Raw genomic sequence first — 16,329 nt, 5'->3', positions numbered from 1 at the left:
TCAACTGATGAAAGACCTCCTGGTTCAGGAACCACTTGCCCGACACTGTTTCTCCCCTGCTGAGCTGGTCTGCCAGCACATTCTGATGTCCCCTTATGTGCACCGCACTGAGGTGGCTTAGATTTTCCTCCGCCCAGGCGAAAATCCGATCTGTTAACTTGAGGAGGGAGGCGGATCTCGTCCCTCCCTGCTTGACCATTGTGACGTTGTCCGCCCTGACTCTGACCGCCTTGCCGCGCAGATACTGGGCGAAGTATAGCAGGGCTCGGTAAACTGCGCATAACTCGTACCAATTTGATGACTGAGCAGTCTCCCTTCGGCTCCATGTCCCTTGTGCCAGGGTCTCCCCCAGATACGCTCCCCAGCCAGCCATGGAGGGAGGCATCTGTTGTCAACAGGGTCCAGTCGGTCCAGTCGGGCTGAACCGTGGACATCCCGTTTTTCAATAGGGACCACCATCGCAGTCATCGACGGGTACTGATGGACAACTGGATAGGCTTCTTCAGCCCTGAGGGGCTGCGGCTCCATACCTTGAGGATCTCGTTCTGTAGTGGTTGCATATGCCATAATGCCCATGGAACTGCATCTGCAGCTGCTGACATCAAACCTAGGACTTTCATTGCAGTTCTTACCTGAACCTCCCGCGTAACCACCAGATGTTGCACCGCCCGACAAATCTTTTCCTTCCGATTGTGAGGAAGAGATATCTCCATCCTCTGAGAGTCCACAATGAATCCTAAGAACTGGATTCTGATGGTGGGGACGACCGCTGACTTTTGCCAATTGATAAGCCAGCCTAACTCTTCTAGGAAGGTGATGGTGGTCCTTGAGTGAGCCTTTAACAGCCAATCGTCTAGGTACGGTACGATGAATATACCTTGGAGTCGAAAGGGGCCACACGGTGGCTCAGTGGTTAGCACTGCAGCCTTGCAGCGCTGGAGTCCTTGGTTCGAATCCTGCCAAGGGCAAAAAACCATCTGCAAGGAGTTTGTATGTTCTCCCCGTGTTTGCATGGATTTCCATCCCACATTCCAAAGACATACTGATAGGGAAAAATGTACATTGTGAGCTCTATGTGGGGCTCACAATCTACATTTAAAAAAAAAAAAAAAAAAAAAAGAATATACCTTGGAGTCGAAGAGCTGCAACGACCGGGGCCACAACCTTTGTAAAGGTGTGGGGGGCCAAGGATATTCCGAACAGAATAGCTGTGAACTGCAGATGACACAAAGTACCGTTCAGCACAACCCCGATCCTCAAGAACCTTCTGTGTGGCGGAAAAATCGGGACATGTAGATATGTGCCCCTTACATCTAGGGTGACAAACCTGTCTCCTCGGTGCAGAAAAGGTATCACTGACCTGATAGTTTCCATCCGGAAACGGGTCTTGAGGACGCAATGGTTGAGAGATCTTAAGTCAACCACCATTCTCCAGCCTCCTGATGTTTTGGGTACCAAAAACACTGGAGAGTATACTCCGGTCGATTGCTCTGCCGGAGGCACTGGCTCTAGAGCGCCTTTGTCCAGGTATTCCTGAACGGCGTTCTCCAAAAGGATCTGCTTTTGACCACATAAGGCGTGGGTTTTCACAAATTTGTCAGGTGGGTGAGACGTGAACTTTATTTTGTAGGCCGAATAAATGAGCTGGAGGACCCATGGGTCCTGAATGTGACGGCTCCACACCGCCGTGAAGTGGGAAAGCCGACCTCCCACTGGCAAGAGTGGAGCGGATACAGGGGGAGGGGGGAGTAGACGTCAGAAGGTAGTTTTCTTCTTCTCAGGCTCCCGGGTGGTGCGTTGATTTGTTCCTCTGCCCTGACCTCCAGGGCGCCTCTGAAAGGAACCTCTTGATCCATATGTTCTGGAGAATCCTCTCCCTCTGTATGACGGACCAGGCCTCCCTCTAGAACTCTGAGGAAGACTCTTCCCCTTACTATCTGCTAACCCCTCCATAATGGTATCCAGCTCTTTCCCAAAGAGCCTGCCCGGCTCAAATGGAAGTGCACATAAGTTGTATTTGGAAGTATTATCTGCCCTCCAGGGCTTAAGCCACAGGGGGCGTCTTGCGGCCGTAGCTAATGCCATAGCCTTTGCCACAATCGTCACTTGATATAATGCTGCTTCTGCCAAATAATCCACTGCTACGGAGGTGGAAGATTGGAACGCCAAAAGATAATCACGGGGAACGCCTGCATCAATATCTCTACGCAAAGTAGATATATTACTTCGCAGGAACTGAACGACTTCTCCCGTTGAAATCCCCACAGAGGCCTGCGCAGATGCCGCAGTATAAATCAGGCGCAGGGAACCCTCTGCGTGCCTGTCCATCGCATCCTGGAGATTTGAGCCATCTTCTGATGGCACTACCGTGCGCCTCGATAATTTGGAGATGGCCATATCGACTCTTGGGGGAGGGCCCCAACGATCAAATTCGGAGTCTTCCACCGTGAAGAGTGTTCGGAATTTCTTAGAGATCTGAAAAGATCTTTCTGGCTTCTTCCATTCTGTTTCCATACATTTGGAGACAACGGGTTCCACTTTGAAAGACCTTAGACCTCTTTGGTCCCCCTCCTCACCCCTCTCCGGTTGTACCAACTTCATTAATTTCGGCATTTTTTCCAGCGCGAAAGGCCCTGCGGTATCCTCATCCGAGGAAATCTCATCTAGGATGTGGAACTCTTCCTCCAAGGGAAAGGGGTTAGAGGCAGGCTCCAGATGAGGTCGTTTGGTCAAGTGGGAGATAGACTCTTTCATCTCCCACATTGAGCCCCTTACAAACTCTTTGACACATGACATTGCCTTGCCAATTTATGAGTCCACCGGCTGGGACCCTCGGCAATGATGGCTCCGGGAAAATTCATAGTCGTCCGGCAAGGGGTTCCTGCAATCCTTGCAAGGTAAGTGTCTGCGCCTAGACGCAGACTTTCCTCTTTGTCCTTCTGAGGGCGAAGTTGAAGAAGACATCTAAAAGAAGAGTACATCAGTTATTAGCTCTTACCGCACCCCCTTGCTAGGGACTCCCAGGTGACTCCACTACCTTCAACAATACCACAAGCTCTTCCACTGAAGCCAGAACAGCATCAGGCTCTGAACAGAGTGGGTCTAAATACCTCCACCCCCGGGAGAAGATTCGGGAAGCCCCGCCCCCTCCCCACCTGGGGAGCAACAGCACATACATACTTATTTGGTTATGTACTAGTAACACAGGAGGGGAACCTACCCCCCCCCCCCCCCCCGTACCTATGTGCAAATCATTTCCCCTCCTCCTAACTGAGAGGCGGTGTTAGGATTGGGTCCCACAGGCTTTCCGTCCAGCGCATAGTGCTACCTGCGGGCCAATCCAAACCTCGCCCTCGGCGTTGTGCAGTAAGGTGTCTGGAGGCTAAGTCCAGCGTTTGGCCCACTGAGCATGCTCAGACATTTTGGAGCCGCTCAGAGGTTAAGTGCCATTTTTGCCATACTGAGCATGATCGGTGACGTCATGCCACTGCCCCTGTTGGACGGGGACTAGCCTTTAAATAGTGTGAGCCGACACCCACCCGGTGCTCACACTTTGACTAGTAATCCTTTGAGACAGGAGATTAGGGCCAGGTTCCAGTCAATTTGAGAGCTGAGTAGGGACCAGTTAGTATTTCTTGGCTCTGTTGTTGGGAACCAGTAGTCTATTCCCCTGTCTAACGGCTGTGTAGCTCCTCGCAGTTTAAGGAGTTTGTTGTGTGACTGACCAGGAGTGAAGTTAACTCCTGGCAGTCTTGTTTGCAGCAGAGTGAAGCATGTGCTAGGGCCTGGTTCCCCTGCTGTAATTAGCAGGTGCTCCTTACAAGGCTTCATTTGACTTCACTCAACTGCTATACATAGGCATGCTCTCCCAGTGAAGTTAACTGGAGAGAGTCTGTTGCAGCCTGTTCACATCGGTGCCGCACAACATCCCTGCCAGTGCAGTTTAACTGGAGGTTCATATTCAGACATATGGCTGCCCATCTGGTCCTGTGGATCTCGCTACAGTGCTCTGCAGCTTAGCGGTTCTGGTTGTGTTTATTATTATTTTTATATATACACACAGAACCATAACAGGTGGGGAGAGCGAGTGGCCGGGCGAAAGGGGAGGACGCACTGCGCATGCGTCCTTCCCCCAGTATGAGACGCCGGCACAAAACAAACCAGAAGCGCACGCGCGCATAGAGGATTCCCAGGCTTACAGGAGTAGTGAAGCTGCCGGACCTGGACCCCGACCAGAGGAGAAACACACAGTTCCCCTAGCCACAGCTAAGTAACACACGCACAAGGGGAGAGGTCAGCAGACCTCCCCCCCCACCTGTCCCCACAGCAGGACAGAAAAAAACACGAGGTGGGGGAGGTCTGCTGACCTCTTATAGGGGAGGTTCTTGATTAAGCAAAAGTTCCACCTGTCCTGATTGCACGCAGGGGTAGGAATACCCCATCCGGTGTGCTGCTGTTTTGACGTATAGGGAATGAGCATGATGAGTGAGTAGATTTACACTGGAGAGGAAGCATCACTGCTAGCACATGCACATACCTCCCAACTTTTGCAGAACCGAAAGAGGGACAAAATATGCGGCGCGCTACGCGTGCAGTGGCAAATTTAGCCCCACCCACTTTTGTGTTAATTCCGCCCACTCATTAATTTTTCATGTGCCCACACACAGTATAATCCTCCTACAGTCACCCGTAAATTATATGTCCCCCCTTTATCTCTCCCCCAGTTTCATATACACCCTTCATCTGCCCCCAGTTTCATGTCCCCCCTCCATCTCTGCCCCCAGATTCATGTCCCCCATCTCTGCCCCCAGTTTTATGTCCCTCCATCTCTGCCCCCAGATTCTTGTCCCCCATCTCTGCCCCCAGATTCATGTCCCCCATCTCTGCCCCCAGATTCATGTCCCCCATCTCTGCCCTCAACACCCACACCTGTGTTAATGGAGCAATCACTGAAACGATGTTAGCTGGTCCTTTTAAGGCAGGGCTGCAATGATGTTGAAATGTGTTTTGGGGGATAAAGTTCATTTTCTAGGCAAATATTGACTTTGCAAGTAATTGCTGGTAAGCTGATCACTCTTTATACCATTCTGGAGTATATGCAAATTGCCATTAGAACAACTGAAGCAGTAGACTTTGTAAAAATTAATATTTGTATCATTCTCAAAACTTTTGGCCATGACTGTACAATAGATAGTTGTGTAACTGGAAACCAATTTTACTCTTTTGTCCGTGGACTACTTATAGATTACACTGGATGGGGGGGGGGGGGGAAGAGTTGTACTACGTTGTTAATTGGGTATAAATGTTTTATATGTTTATGTAAGGGGCAGAAATTTTAATTTTTGATAAAATAGTTAAAAAAAATTGTTGTAATAGTTTATACTACATAATATGTATTGAATATGTTAAATCAATAAAAACTGTGAAATTAAAGAAAAGTTGTTGTTCACATCAATGTGACAACAAATTAGGAAAATGCCAAAATAATAAAAATTTAAAGTGGAAAAAAAAGATATACTGTAGCTCTGAAAATGGCAATATCACTGTGACACAGAAAATTTTACTTTAGCTACCACAGCCAACAATTTAACATATTTTACGTGAGCGAAGCCGCAGGTATTCTACTAGTACCCTATAATTCTGGGTACAAAGAGTAGGGCTAATAGATTGGATAAAGCCCCACACCATGGGCGTAACTACTGTAGAGGCAGCTGGCACAGGGCCCGGGCCATTAGGGGGCCCGTAGACAGCCACTACCGCTGCATTTTTATTTTTTTTTAACAGGCCGTTACGGGCCCTATTCACTTGCCGATCTTGGCTGGGCCGGGATCGGTAAGTGACACCGCGGGCCCCACAAATACTATCTTTATACTCGGGGGTCTTTGCAGACCCCCGAGTATAATGATCGGCGGACCAGGAGAGGTAAGGGAACATAACAAACACTGTTACTTACCTCTACGATCCTACCAGGCCTCCTTCCTGACGTCTCTGACGTCACATGAACCTGGCCTGCATCCCGGGTCATGTGACGTCCGACGTCACTGCAGAAGGATGGCAGCGGAGAAGACCGCGTAGGAGCCGGGGACAGGTAAGAAACAGTAATTTTTTATGTTTTTATTCCCCCGGGTCTCCGATTATTATACTCTGAGGTCTGAAAAGAAAGACCCCAGAGTATAATAATTGTTTATGGGTGTCCACTATGGGGTATAATACTGTGTTCAGAGGCCACTATGGGGCATAATACTGTCTGCAGGGGACACTATGGGGGATAATACTGTGTGCAGGGGCCACTATGGGGGATAATACTGTGTGCAGGGGCCACTATGAGGTATAATACTTTGTGCAGGGGCCAGTAAGGGACATACTATTGTGTGTAGGGGCCACTATGGGGGATAATACTGAATGCAGGGGACACTTTGGGGGATAATACTGTGTGCAGGGGACACTATGGGGGATAATACTGTGTGCAGGGGTCACTATGAGGCATAATACTGTGTGCAGGGGACACTTTGGGGGATAATACTGTGTGCAGGGGCCAGTAAAGGACATAATATTGTGTGCAGGGGCCACTATGGTGGATAATACTGTGTGCAGGGGACACTATGGGGGATAATACTGTGTGCAGGGGCCACTATGGGGGATAATACTGTGTGCAGGGGCCACTATGGGGGATAATACTGTGTGCAGGGGACACTATGGGGGATAATACTGTGTGCAGGGGCCACTAATGGACATAATACTGTGTGCAGGGGCCACTATGGGGGATAATACTGTGTGCAGGGGCCACTAAGGGACATAATACTGTGTGCAGGGGCCACTAATGGACATAATACTGTGTGAAGGCGCCACTAATGGACATAATACTGTGTGCAGAGCTTACTAAAGGACATAATAGAGTGCGGAGGAGGGGGTCGGTCGAGGTCTTCGACGTCGGTGTCGGTTGGGGGGGGCATGTCAAAAGTTCGCCACGGGGCCCTGCCATTCCTAGTTACGCCACTGCCCCACACGTGTGTCTAAATCCCCCTCAGTAGGTAATATTTTGGAAGGAATATGAATGGAGGAATAGAGGATATAAAGGTATCACCGCATCAATCTCTAGGTGTGATATTGGTGCCATAAGCCTATAAACTGCAGCGCAGAGTCAGCTGATAACAGACGCAGCCCAAGCTACACACCAGCGCTCTCCACTCATTATAGGACAATGATGTACATTTGCCTATAAACCTCAACTAAATAACTATTGCAACTAGTCCCTGTCTGACTACTACCCAGGTCTAGATGAAAACCTATCTACATCGCTCGACGCGTTTTCCCTATAAATATAGGCTCATCAGGAGCTATAAAGTAATTTATGAGGGTACAAAACAACAAATGCGGTGAAAACCGCAGTTCACAAGGCTCCGATGGTGAGCCCCAATACTGGCATATGAAGTGACCAAAGCTCACGAACTGTCAGCTCATATACCAGTACCGAGGCTCACCATTGGAAGTTGCAAATGCTATGGATTTAGAATGGGAAGTCATAAAACCCCTGATGGTGTAATGTGGAAGTGTCCCAATAATTTTCTCCATATACTGTGAGAACGAATTCAGTAGAACTAGTAATATATCCCCTTAAACCTCTGCTCTCTGAGAAGTCCAGGGGGCGGCCTTACTTCCCTCTATGAAGACTGAGATAACTGTCAATTAGGGTTGAGCGATCGGGATCTTTTCTGGTGGGATCGAGGTTGGAGGTTATTTCCCACAATGCTTGGCTACTGGCCAATCATTGTGGAAAAGCTATAGTATTAGATGAGCGAGCACAAACCCATAGGAATGAATGGAAGTGGACGGCTGAGTCCATTCATTCCTATGGATTTACCGCAGCCTGCCACCCTTCTGCTTCATCCCTGTTTTACCATATACTCAACTCTGCTACATCTGAGATGTAGAAGATCTGAGTATACAGTAAAGCAGGGACGAAGCAGAAGAGTAGATAGTATCTATCTACTCGTGAACTTTGCTCAACTTACCTGCACAGAAGTGCTGTCGCAGCCAGTTCCGTTCTTCTTGCTCCTCTTCTGTTAGAGATGCTGGGAGAAGGCGGGGCTTGTCGCTTAGGAGAGTGTGGGCGGATACTGAGAGGGGAAACGTGAGTGCATCACACTCTCCTAAGCCACAACAAGCCCCGCCTAATCCCATCATCTCTAACAATAGTGGGGGCACGCACAACACTCTGAAGGCATGTCAAAGGGAGAAGAGGAGTGAGAACGGGGAGCGGCAGCGGATCTGTGCAGGTAATTGGACACCAGGGGGGCTAAGTAGCCAAGGAATTTTTTTTTAATCACTACACAGCATGGAGTCCAAAAATTGAAACAAAAATTGAAACAATTTTTGGACTACATGCTGTGTAGTGAATAGGATCGTTTTTAAAATCCAATCTTCGATTATTAAAAAAAAATCCCATTGACTTGCATTGATGGAATTGGAATCAGGATCGGGTTCAAATGGAAAATGATCGGAAATCGGATTTTAAAAACGATCTTGAAATTTCAAGGTCGGCTCAACCCTACTCTCAGTCCTTGAGTAAGACCACCCAATGGACTCTAGAAAAATCAGAGGTTTAAAGGGAGGGAGGGGAGGACAGTGATGGATACTGGTGTCCTTATTGAACACACCTTACAGATGGTAAGTAGAACTTCTTCTGTTCCGGCTAATGTAGTTTATGGTAGCGCACATGGGATGTTTCTTGCGCTTATATGGTAATGACATGGGTGTCAAAGGGTCTAAGAGACGCCAACTTTTTATAGTCGATGCATTTTGTATTTGAGATTCAGACACTGGAATTTGCACCGAGTTTGGAGCTCTGCACAAGTTCTTTAAATTGGTGATGGGTGATTTCAATGGGCATCACCTATGCTTGACAGAGATTGCTGTATTTGATGATTATGTTGCAAGACTAGGGATGGATACTTGTAGTTGGAGCTGAATGGTTTAATCTGAGCTCACTGAGATTACTCGGACTACTACACCTTGGTATCTGCAAATTTGTGGTAAATATTTTTATTATAATATATAGATTCGATGTTTATGTTTTATTGAAGGTAATTTGTATGCACTTGATAAAGGGGTGGTTTTTCCCCCGAAACATGTTGGGCTTTAGTTTCTATCTCCACGTTCATCTGAATGTGTGTTGTTGTTCCAGATTTTTGACCTGCCTGCGAGCACGACCGGTCATTTTTCTTTGGATCTTATATACGTCACCAGTTCTAACTGTTCTCGGGGGGGGGGGGGGGGGGCTATTTCCCTCTATGAATACTGAGATAGCGGTCAGTCTGTGAGTAAAACCACCCAATGGACTCTAAGATTGAGTTTACAGGGGGTATTTCGGTCAGGATTTTGAGGCCGTATCTGCCTCAAATTCCTGACCAAGAAGACAGCTCCCATTGAAATCAATGGGAGCCGGTCTGTTCTATTTCCCGGGGGTGGTTTGTTCCGGCTCCCGGAAAAAAGAATGGACACGCTCATTCTTTGAGGCAACTCCGCCTGAAGACACTCCCTCCTCCTGACTAGGCCCATTCATTTGGACCTAATCTGGAGCAGAGTGCGCGACTGGATGCCGATGCATTGAACCGATATCAAGTCGCAGCTACCCATATTTTGGACCGAAACCTGGGGCGTCCTCCGCCTCAGGTTCCAGACCAAAAAACCCTGTGTGAACCCAGCCTTAGGCATAGAAAAAGCAGAGGTTTAAAGGAATAAATTACTAGTTCTATTCAATCTTTTTCTTTAAAAATGCATACAATATCAAACTAGACCGCTCCTCCTGCTCTGTAACATGCCTTTAGATTGGAATACATTTTTAATATGACAGGTTCTCTTTAACTTGACACTTTTAAGAAGAATAAAGCAGCATCTCCTGCCATAATGTAGAAGTGACCAAAGAAACCAATGGTAACAATAGTGTTTTTGCTGAGTTTAAAGGGCGTAGCATGGAATAACAATGTAAGATCTTTAGTGTGTCCCCTCACCTACCGTGTGCTAGTTACAACATTATGATCTTCTTATAGGCCAAACAACTGACTCAGACTCCTCAATTTTTCCACAGACCAAATGCGAATCCGATTTCTGGCCTGACTCAGACTCCATCGTAAATGACATCCAGTGGTGTAACTAGGAATGGTGGGGCCCCGTGGCAAAATTTTGACATGGGACCCCCTCCAAGAGGGGTACATGGGCGTGCAGGGTGTATGTGAATAAGAGGGTGACATGGGGTGCAGGGGGTGTATAAGAAAGAGGGGAAATGGGGGTGCAAGCTGTGTGCGAGCAAGAGGGTGATGTGGAGGGGGGACTCCCCATTTCACCACACTCTTGCTCACCCACAGCCTGTACCCCAATTCCCCCTCTTTTCTCACATAGGGTGGAATTGGGGGTGCAGACTGTCAGCAAGAGGGGGACATGGGTGTGTAGGCTGTGTGTGAGAAAGGAAGGAATGGGGGTGCAGACGTTCTCACACACAGCCTGCACACCTATGTACCCCTCTTGCCTATGTACTCCTCTTGCTGACAGTATGCCCCCCCCATTCCTTCCTCTTGCTCACAGCCTGCACACCCATGTCCCCCTTTTGCTGACAGTCTGAACCCCCCATTCCTTCCTCTTGCTCACCGCCTATAACCCATTCCCCCCATTGTACACTGACCTGTACAATCCGGGTAGCTCCGCCCACAAAATACATGGAATCTATGTTAGTAGTTTAAAGGACCTTTGATGACGTCATGTCTCAGGTCCTTCAATCTTCTAGTACAGATGCCGGCACAGGGCCTGGGGACAGCAGGCAGGAGATAGGAGTTTCTCCTGCCCGCTGTCACCATGCAAGTGCCGGGAGGCAGCAAGGGCCCAGACAGCAGGCGGCCCCTGCTTGGGTGCAGTAGTAAAGGCAGCAATTGCTGGCTTTACTACTGTTAAAAGATGGACTGTGGAGGAGGCAGTTCCTCTCCATCTTAAGTCGGGAGAGCTGGCAGCTTGCTGTTACAAGGGAGCTTACTTTTTCTCATAGGAATGAATTGACCAGCGTTGATTGGCCAGTGTACAGCATTCAGCCAATCAACGCTGGTTCTGCCGGAGGCTCGTCTGTGAGGAGGCGGAGTCTAAGATCGGACCACAGCAGTCTCATTCCTATGAGAAAAAGTAAGCGCCCTCATAACAGCAAGCTGCCAGCTCTCCTTAATAGCAAGGACGAGCCTGCTGCAGAACCAGCGTTGATTTGCCGCAGGCTCGTCTTTGCTAGTCGGGAGAGCTGGCAGCTTGCTGTTACGATTGAGCTGACTTTTTATCAGCGCAACTGCAAGCACTGTGCAGTTAAAGCGCACGGACCCCATAGACTATAATGGGGTCCGTGCGCTTTAACTGCACAGCGCTCCTCCTAAACACTCTCCTCCTGCTACTCGTGGACTTGGTGACTCTCCTTTAGTCGAATAGTGGTTTCCCCTGAAACAAGCATTTTTTCCCATAGACTATAATGGGATTCGATATTTGATCGAGTAGTTGAATATTGAGGCTCTACTCAAAACAAATATCGAATATTTCACTGTTCGCTCATCTCTAATAAAAAAACATTTATCCCACAATATAGCAATCTAAAGAATTTTTTTTTTTTTTTCAGGGTTGAAACTGTACAAGGCCGAAGCCTTACACTGCAAAACGCAGCATGTCACAGTACCTGCAAAGTGAATGGGGTTCTGGCTAATCCTATCCACACATTGTAGAAAAAAAACTGCAGCGCAATAGGGACTCTTTGTGCCATGGTATGGTGCCCTGCAATTGGACCTTGGTGAGGATGGAAAATGGACAATTTCTCATCAGGTTGCTCTTACCGTTTAACAACCGTTCATGTGGTTCGCTGTGATTTAAGCTGCAAGTTGCCGCGATTCTTTTTGCTATCTTTGCCAGTGTTTTGTTCCATGCCTTATACAGAAATAAAAGTAGCATTACGATGTGGGAACAAAAATATGAGCAATAAAAAAAAGAGGTCAAAACAATACAAACACGAATAACACAATATAGGACACAGCTTTGACAATAGACTTCTTGTTTTTCGATGATAAAATTTTGCCTACGTGCAGCCACCATTAAGGAGAGCTTATAGCACCGAGATCCCCAGGTTCTGATCCAAAAACTGGATAGCCACGACTGAAAGCCGGTGCACTGCATCGGCATGCAGCCGCGCACTCTGCTCTAGATTAGGCCCAATGAATGAACCTAATCCGGAGGAGGGAGTGTCTTCAAGCGGAATCGCGAGGCGACGGCCTGGAGAAAGAGCATCTCGCTGCGGGAACTTACCCTTATCCTGGTGGTGCAGAGAGTTGTCCGCTTTCTACTTCACCATTCACCCTGCTGTGGCTTGGCAGATGTCAATGTCCCAGATGTGCTGAGCCAAAGACAGGACAAGCCAGAGGCTATCTAAATTTTTTTTTTGGGGACATTATACTGTGTAAGATGTAAAGTGGACCAATAAGGGGGCATTACACAGTTTGGAGGTCATTAAGGGAACGTTATTTTGTGTGGCATCCACTACAAGTGGAGGATTTATGGGTAATACAGTGGAAACCTGGAAGATATGGCACCTGCTCACCTCCTGAACACCTCCTTTAAAAAAGCTATTCTACTCCTACTTTTCATTCTTTGCTTCTCCCTGATGTTTCTGCAACTCTATTCCATCTCTTATGCAAATTAGGATCATGGAGAACCAGGGCCTTCCCCCAGTGCTCCGAGGACCCCCGCGTCGTAACTCTCCACGGACCCTTTAAAGATTTTGATCACTTCCCACCTTCTCTTCTCCGGATCTTCTGCCTATTACAGGCATCGGGCATAGCGCTGTATGTATTTCAAACCTTGCGCCTGCGCAATCGGCTCTGCCACATTGGGGTTTGGGCAGAGTCGACTACGTATGTCCGGATGGCCATTTTCCAGTGGTCTATACCCAGTAAGCTTATGGGAGTGACACGTAAAAGGGGTGGTGAAGAGTTATGATGCAGGGGTGCTTGGAGCACTGGAGGAACACACCCGTGATCCTAATTTGGATAAGAGAAGAAATAGAATTTTTCACAAATGGCGGGGAGAAGCAAAGAATGAAAGGTAGGAGTAGAATAGCCTTTTAAAAGGCTATTCCAACGTGCCATAAGTTAGTTATGTGTTTTTTGGATGATAGACTCCCTTTAGTAAATGTCACATATATTAAACAAAAAAAAAAAAAGGTAAACATAAAAATTACTACATCACCCTGCTAGAACTGAAAACATTACTGCTGTGTCTACTAGAAAAAAAAAATACATTTTTAGGTGCCCCTCTGTAAGAAAAAATAATTAAATGCTAGAAAATTAACCCTATAGAAAACAATCACAAATCCTACTAATATTAAAAATGTGAAAGCTTGTGTGTTTGGTTGTTTGTTCCTTAATCACGCTTAAACGACCGAACGGATTTGCATGAAATTTTGCATATACTTACCTTGGGTCCCAGAATGAAACATAGGCTACTTTGTAGAGTCCTACCCCACCGGACTTCACGGTAAATTACACCGATGTTCGCTCTGGTATCCGTTTGAGGACCTGAGATGATGTCATCCCAGGCCCTTGAGAAGTCAGCAGATTGGCTTGTGCTGCAGTGTGGGCGGAGCTGTCAGCTGAGCTGCAAGCTAAAGAAGATGGCGGTGCTCACTCGCTCAGGAGAGGACCGCACATACAGCCTGAGTTTCCAGCAGTGCGCCCTGTGTATCGGCTATGGCTTTTCAGTGAGTACACTGGGATACTGCTGTGTTCAGCCGAACTTGGGCCAGGGGGTTCTGCGGAAGGGGGGTGCCGAGGAAGGAGGGGTAGGGGGGCTGAGGAAACAGGGTGACAGGGGGGCCGGGAGGCAGGGGGAACTGTGGGAGGGGATGCCGTGGTAGGAGGGGGAGGAAGTGGGGTACACGAGAGGGGGGGCTGGGGGGTGGGTGCAGGGCGCCAGGTGGCAGGAGGCCTGGGAATGGGGGTAGAAGGGGGGCCATGGGAGAGGGGGGTTATGATGGGGGCCGCCGCGGGGGTTGGGGGGTTCCGTGGGAAGGGGGCCCGGGGGGGGGAGAAAGGGGTGCCGTTGGTGCTGGGTGCTGTGGTAGGGGGGTGGCCGAGGCACGGCATACCATAACCACCGACAATTGCCTACATGTACGCGGCTCAGCGCCAGCTCTGAACTGCAGACAAAGTCGCGGGCAGATGCTAGTAGCTTCATAAATTACAAGTAAAAGAAGTCAAAAGAAGAACAATGTTTGACTCCTTGAAACAAAAAATGACCGAAATGGCTAAAAAGGGTGAAAATTCACTTTATCATTTGGAATTCATCATTTTTAAAGGGGTTGTCCCATCACAAGGATCCTATCTATACTGCTTGTTAATGTGGATGTAAGACATTTCCTAAATACATTGCTTCAGCAAAACTGCTTTGTTTGTCCACTATCTTACTTTATTCAATTCTTTGTGGCCACAGCCCTGACTTAGCTGCCCATGAGTCAAGTGATGTATCTGCTGCTCTCAGGGGGGAAGGAGGAGGGGCTAAGTGCACGGGAGCCAGCCTGTGTTTCTAGCTATTCCTGTGTCTACACCACGTGACTTAGCTTCCTGTTAGCAGATAGGGGAGAGGAGCTGCTTTCATTTCTTGTTCTCCCAGTTATCAGGCTAGCTAATACAATTGTGTTCATTATGGCAGAGACAGGCAGTCTCTGTATGTAACACAGAATGGAGTTGCTGCTGCCTGTACTCCATAGTCCAATATGGGTGGGCGGAGCTACACGCTAATTTGGGGGCGAAGCTAAACAGCAGGTTGCATGTGAAACCCCACCCACCAAATGATGTAAGAAACCAGGAAGAAAGAAGATTTTACAGCAGTGAAGACTGGTGAGTATGCAACGTGGGAATACCCCTTTAAAGTAATTTTCAAGAAAATATGGTTTGCCATCATTTCTTTTTATTCTGTCTTTTTCACTTACAATTCTTTGCATGTCAGCGGCTGGTGGATTCGTATTTCTTCGCTTGGTATTGTGTTCGTTGATTATATTGTTCTGAACGTCTTGTGAATCAGTATTAAGGTTCTCGTATGATACAGCATTTTTTTTCCAAACTTTCTAGAAAAACATACATTAAAACATGTAAGTCATGAGTCATGATGAAAGTTACTAACCACAGAAATTCAGTGTAGATATTGCAGTATGTACTTTTTAGCATCTACGTTTTATCATTTTGTTATAGCAGCCATAGGAACAGCGCCACGATTGTTCGTAGGCAATGTCTGGTATTGCAATAGCAGTCACAGTCCATTAATAGGACAGGTGCTGTTTGAAGTCACTATATATATATATATATATATATATATATATATATGTATATATATATATATATATATATATATATATTATATATATAATGATTAATAGAATTTTTTTTACAAATTAAAAAAAAAAAAATTCAATTTTCTCAGATATATATATATATATATGTAACCCCCTCACAGGAGTTACTAATGGTTATTTGGCCATATAAGTGCCTTACATGTTATGATGGATTGTATATGTTGCCATGTTTATTCTGTATTCATTTGTGTAATGTTGTTAAGCTATTGTTCTCTGGTTTCACTTGTCCTAGTGAGCTGTGGTCTCCATAGCAACACACACTATAGTGAGTGGATCTGTAGCTGGAACAGGAAATAGTCATAGCAGAGAGAGGAAGTAGTATTCTGTAAGAGCCAGGGAAGGAGAAGCAAGGAGAAGGGTGGCAGTGGCCATCTTGTGTTTCAGACACTGTGTTGTGAGGATTGCCATAGCAGCAGTAGCAGGACAGAGAAGCTGTGTGACAGCGCCCCCATCACTATCAGTAAGAGGACAGGATTATATCAGGCTAAGCAGAGCTATAACCCTGGCAGCCTGCACCGACCTCTACAAGGTAGCTGAACTCCTGCAGTAAACCATAATCTGGATCTGCAGACATCTAAGACTCTCTGCTAATACATGGGAAGGTGTCAGCCAGCTACAAGCCACTGTGCCACAGCTCACTGCTACAGGACAAGTGACCAGCAGATGCCTGTTACAATAAAGCAGTGAATACTTCTACTGATCCTGGCCTGGACATTGCCTTCCTTACAGCTAAGCCCTGGGCTAAAGCTCTTTGTTGGAGTAGAGCACTGGCACCCACATCACCATCTCAGCCCAGGGACCAGCGGGTGTCTCAATACTCCAACTGGCGTCACATCTAACTGACTCTGCCTATTACCCTGTGTACCTCTCCTGGGAGTTCTGGTGCCTATAAGGTCACCGTGACAGTCCAG

The 16,329-nt window shown here is 47.4% G+C and overlaps 1 protein-coding gene across 1 annotated transcript in view; it reads right to left on the bottom strand.

The window, feature by feature from the left end:
* Window positions 1-15,992, bottom strand: part of LOC142198594 (cysteine-rich venom protein-like) — a 31,412-nt gene extending 15,420 nt beyond the window's left edge. Inside the window, exons 1-3 of the mRNA XM_075269621.1 lie at window positions 15,939-15,992; window positions 14,999-15,133; window positions 11,853-11,943 (exon numbers count right to left, since the gene is read on the bottom strand). Coding sequence (XP_075125722.1) covers window positions 11,853-11,943; window positions 14,999-15,133; window positions 15,939-15,992 — 280 coding nt within the window. The remainder of the gene's footprint in view (window positions 1-11,852; window positions 11,944-14,998; window positions 15,134-15,938) is intronic.
* Window positions 15,993-16,329: the final 337 nt, after the last annotated feature.

Source organism: Leptodactylus fuscus, chromosome 3 (assembly GCF_031893055.1).
Source record: "Leptodactylus fuscus isolate aLepFus1 chromosome 3, aLepFus1.hap2, whole genome shotgun sequence".
NCBI classification, from domain to species: Eukaryota; Metazoa; Chordata; class Amphibia; order Anura; family Leptodactylidae; genus Leptodactylus; species Leptodactylus fuscus.
This window is presented reverse-complemented; position numbering and strand designations above follow the sequence as displayed.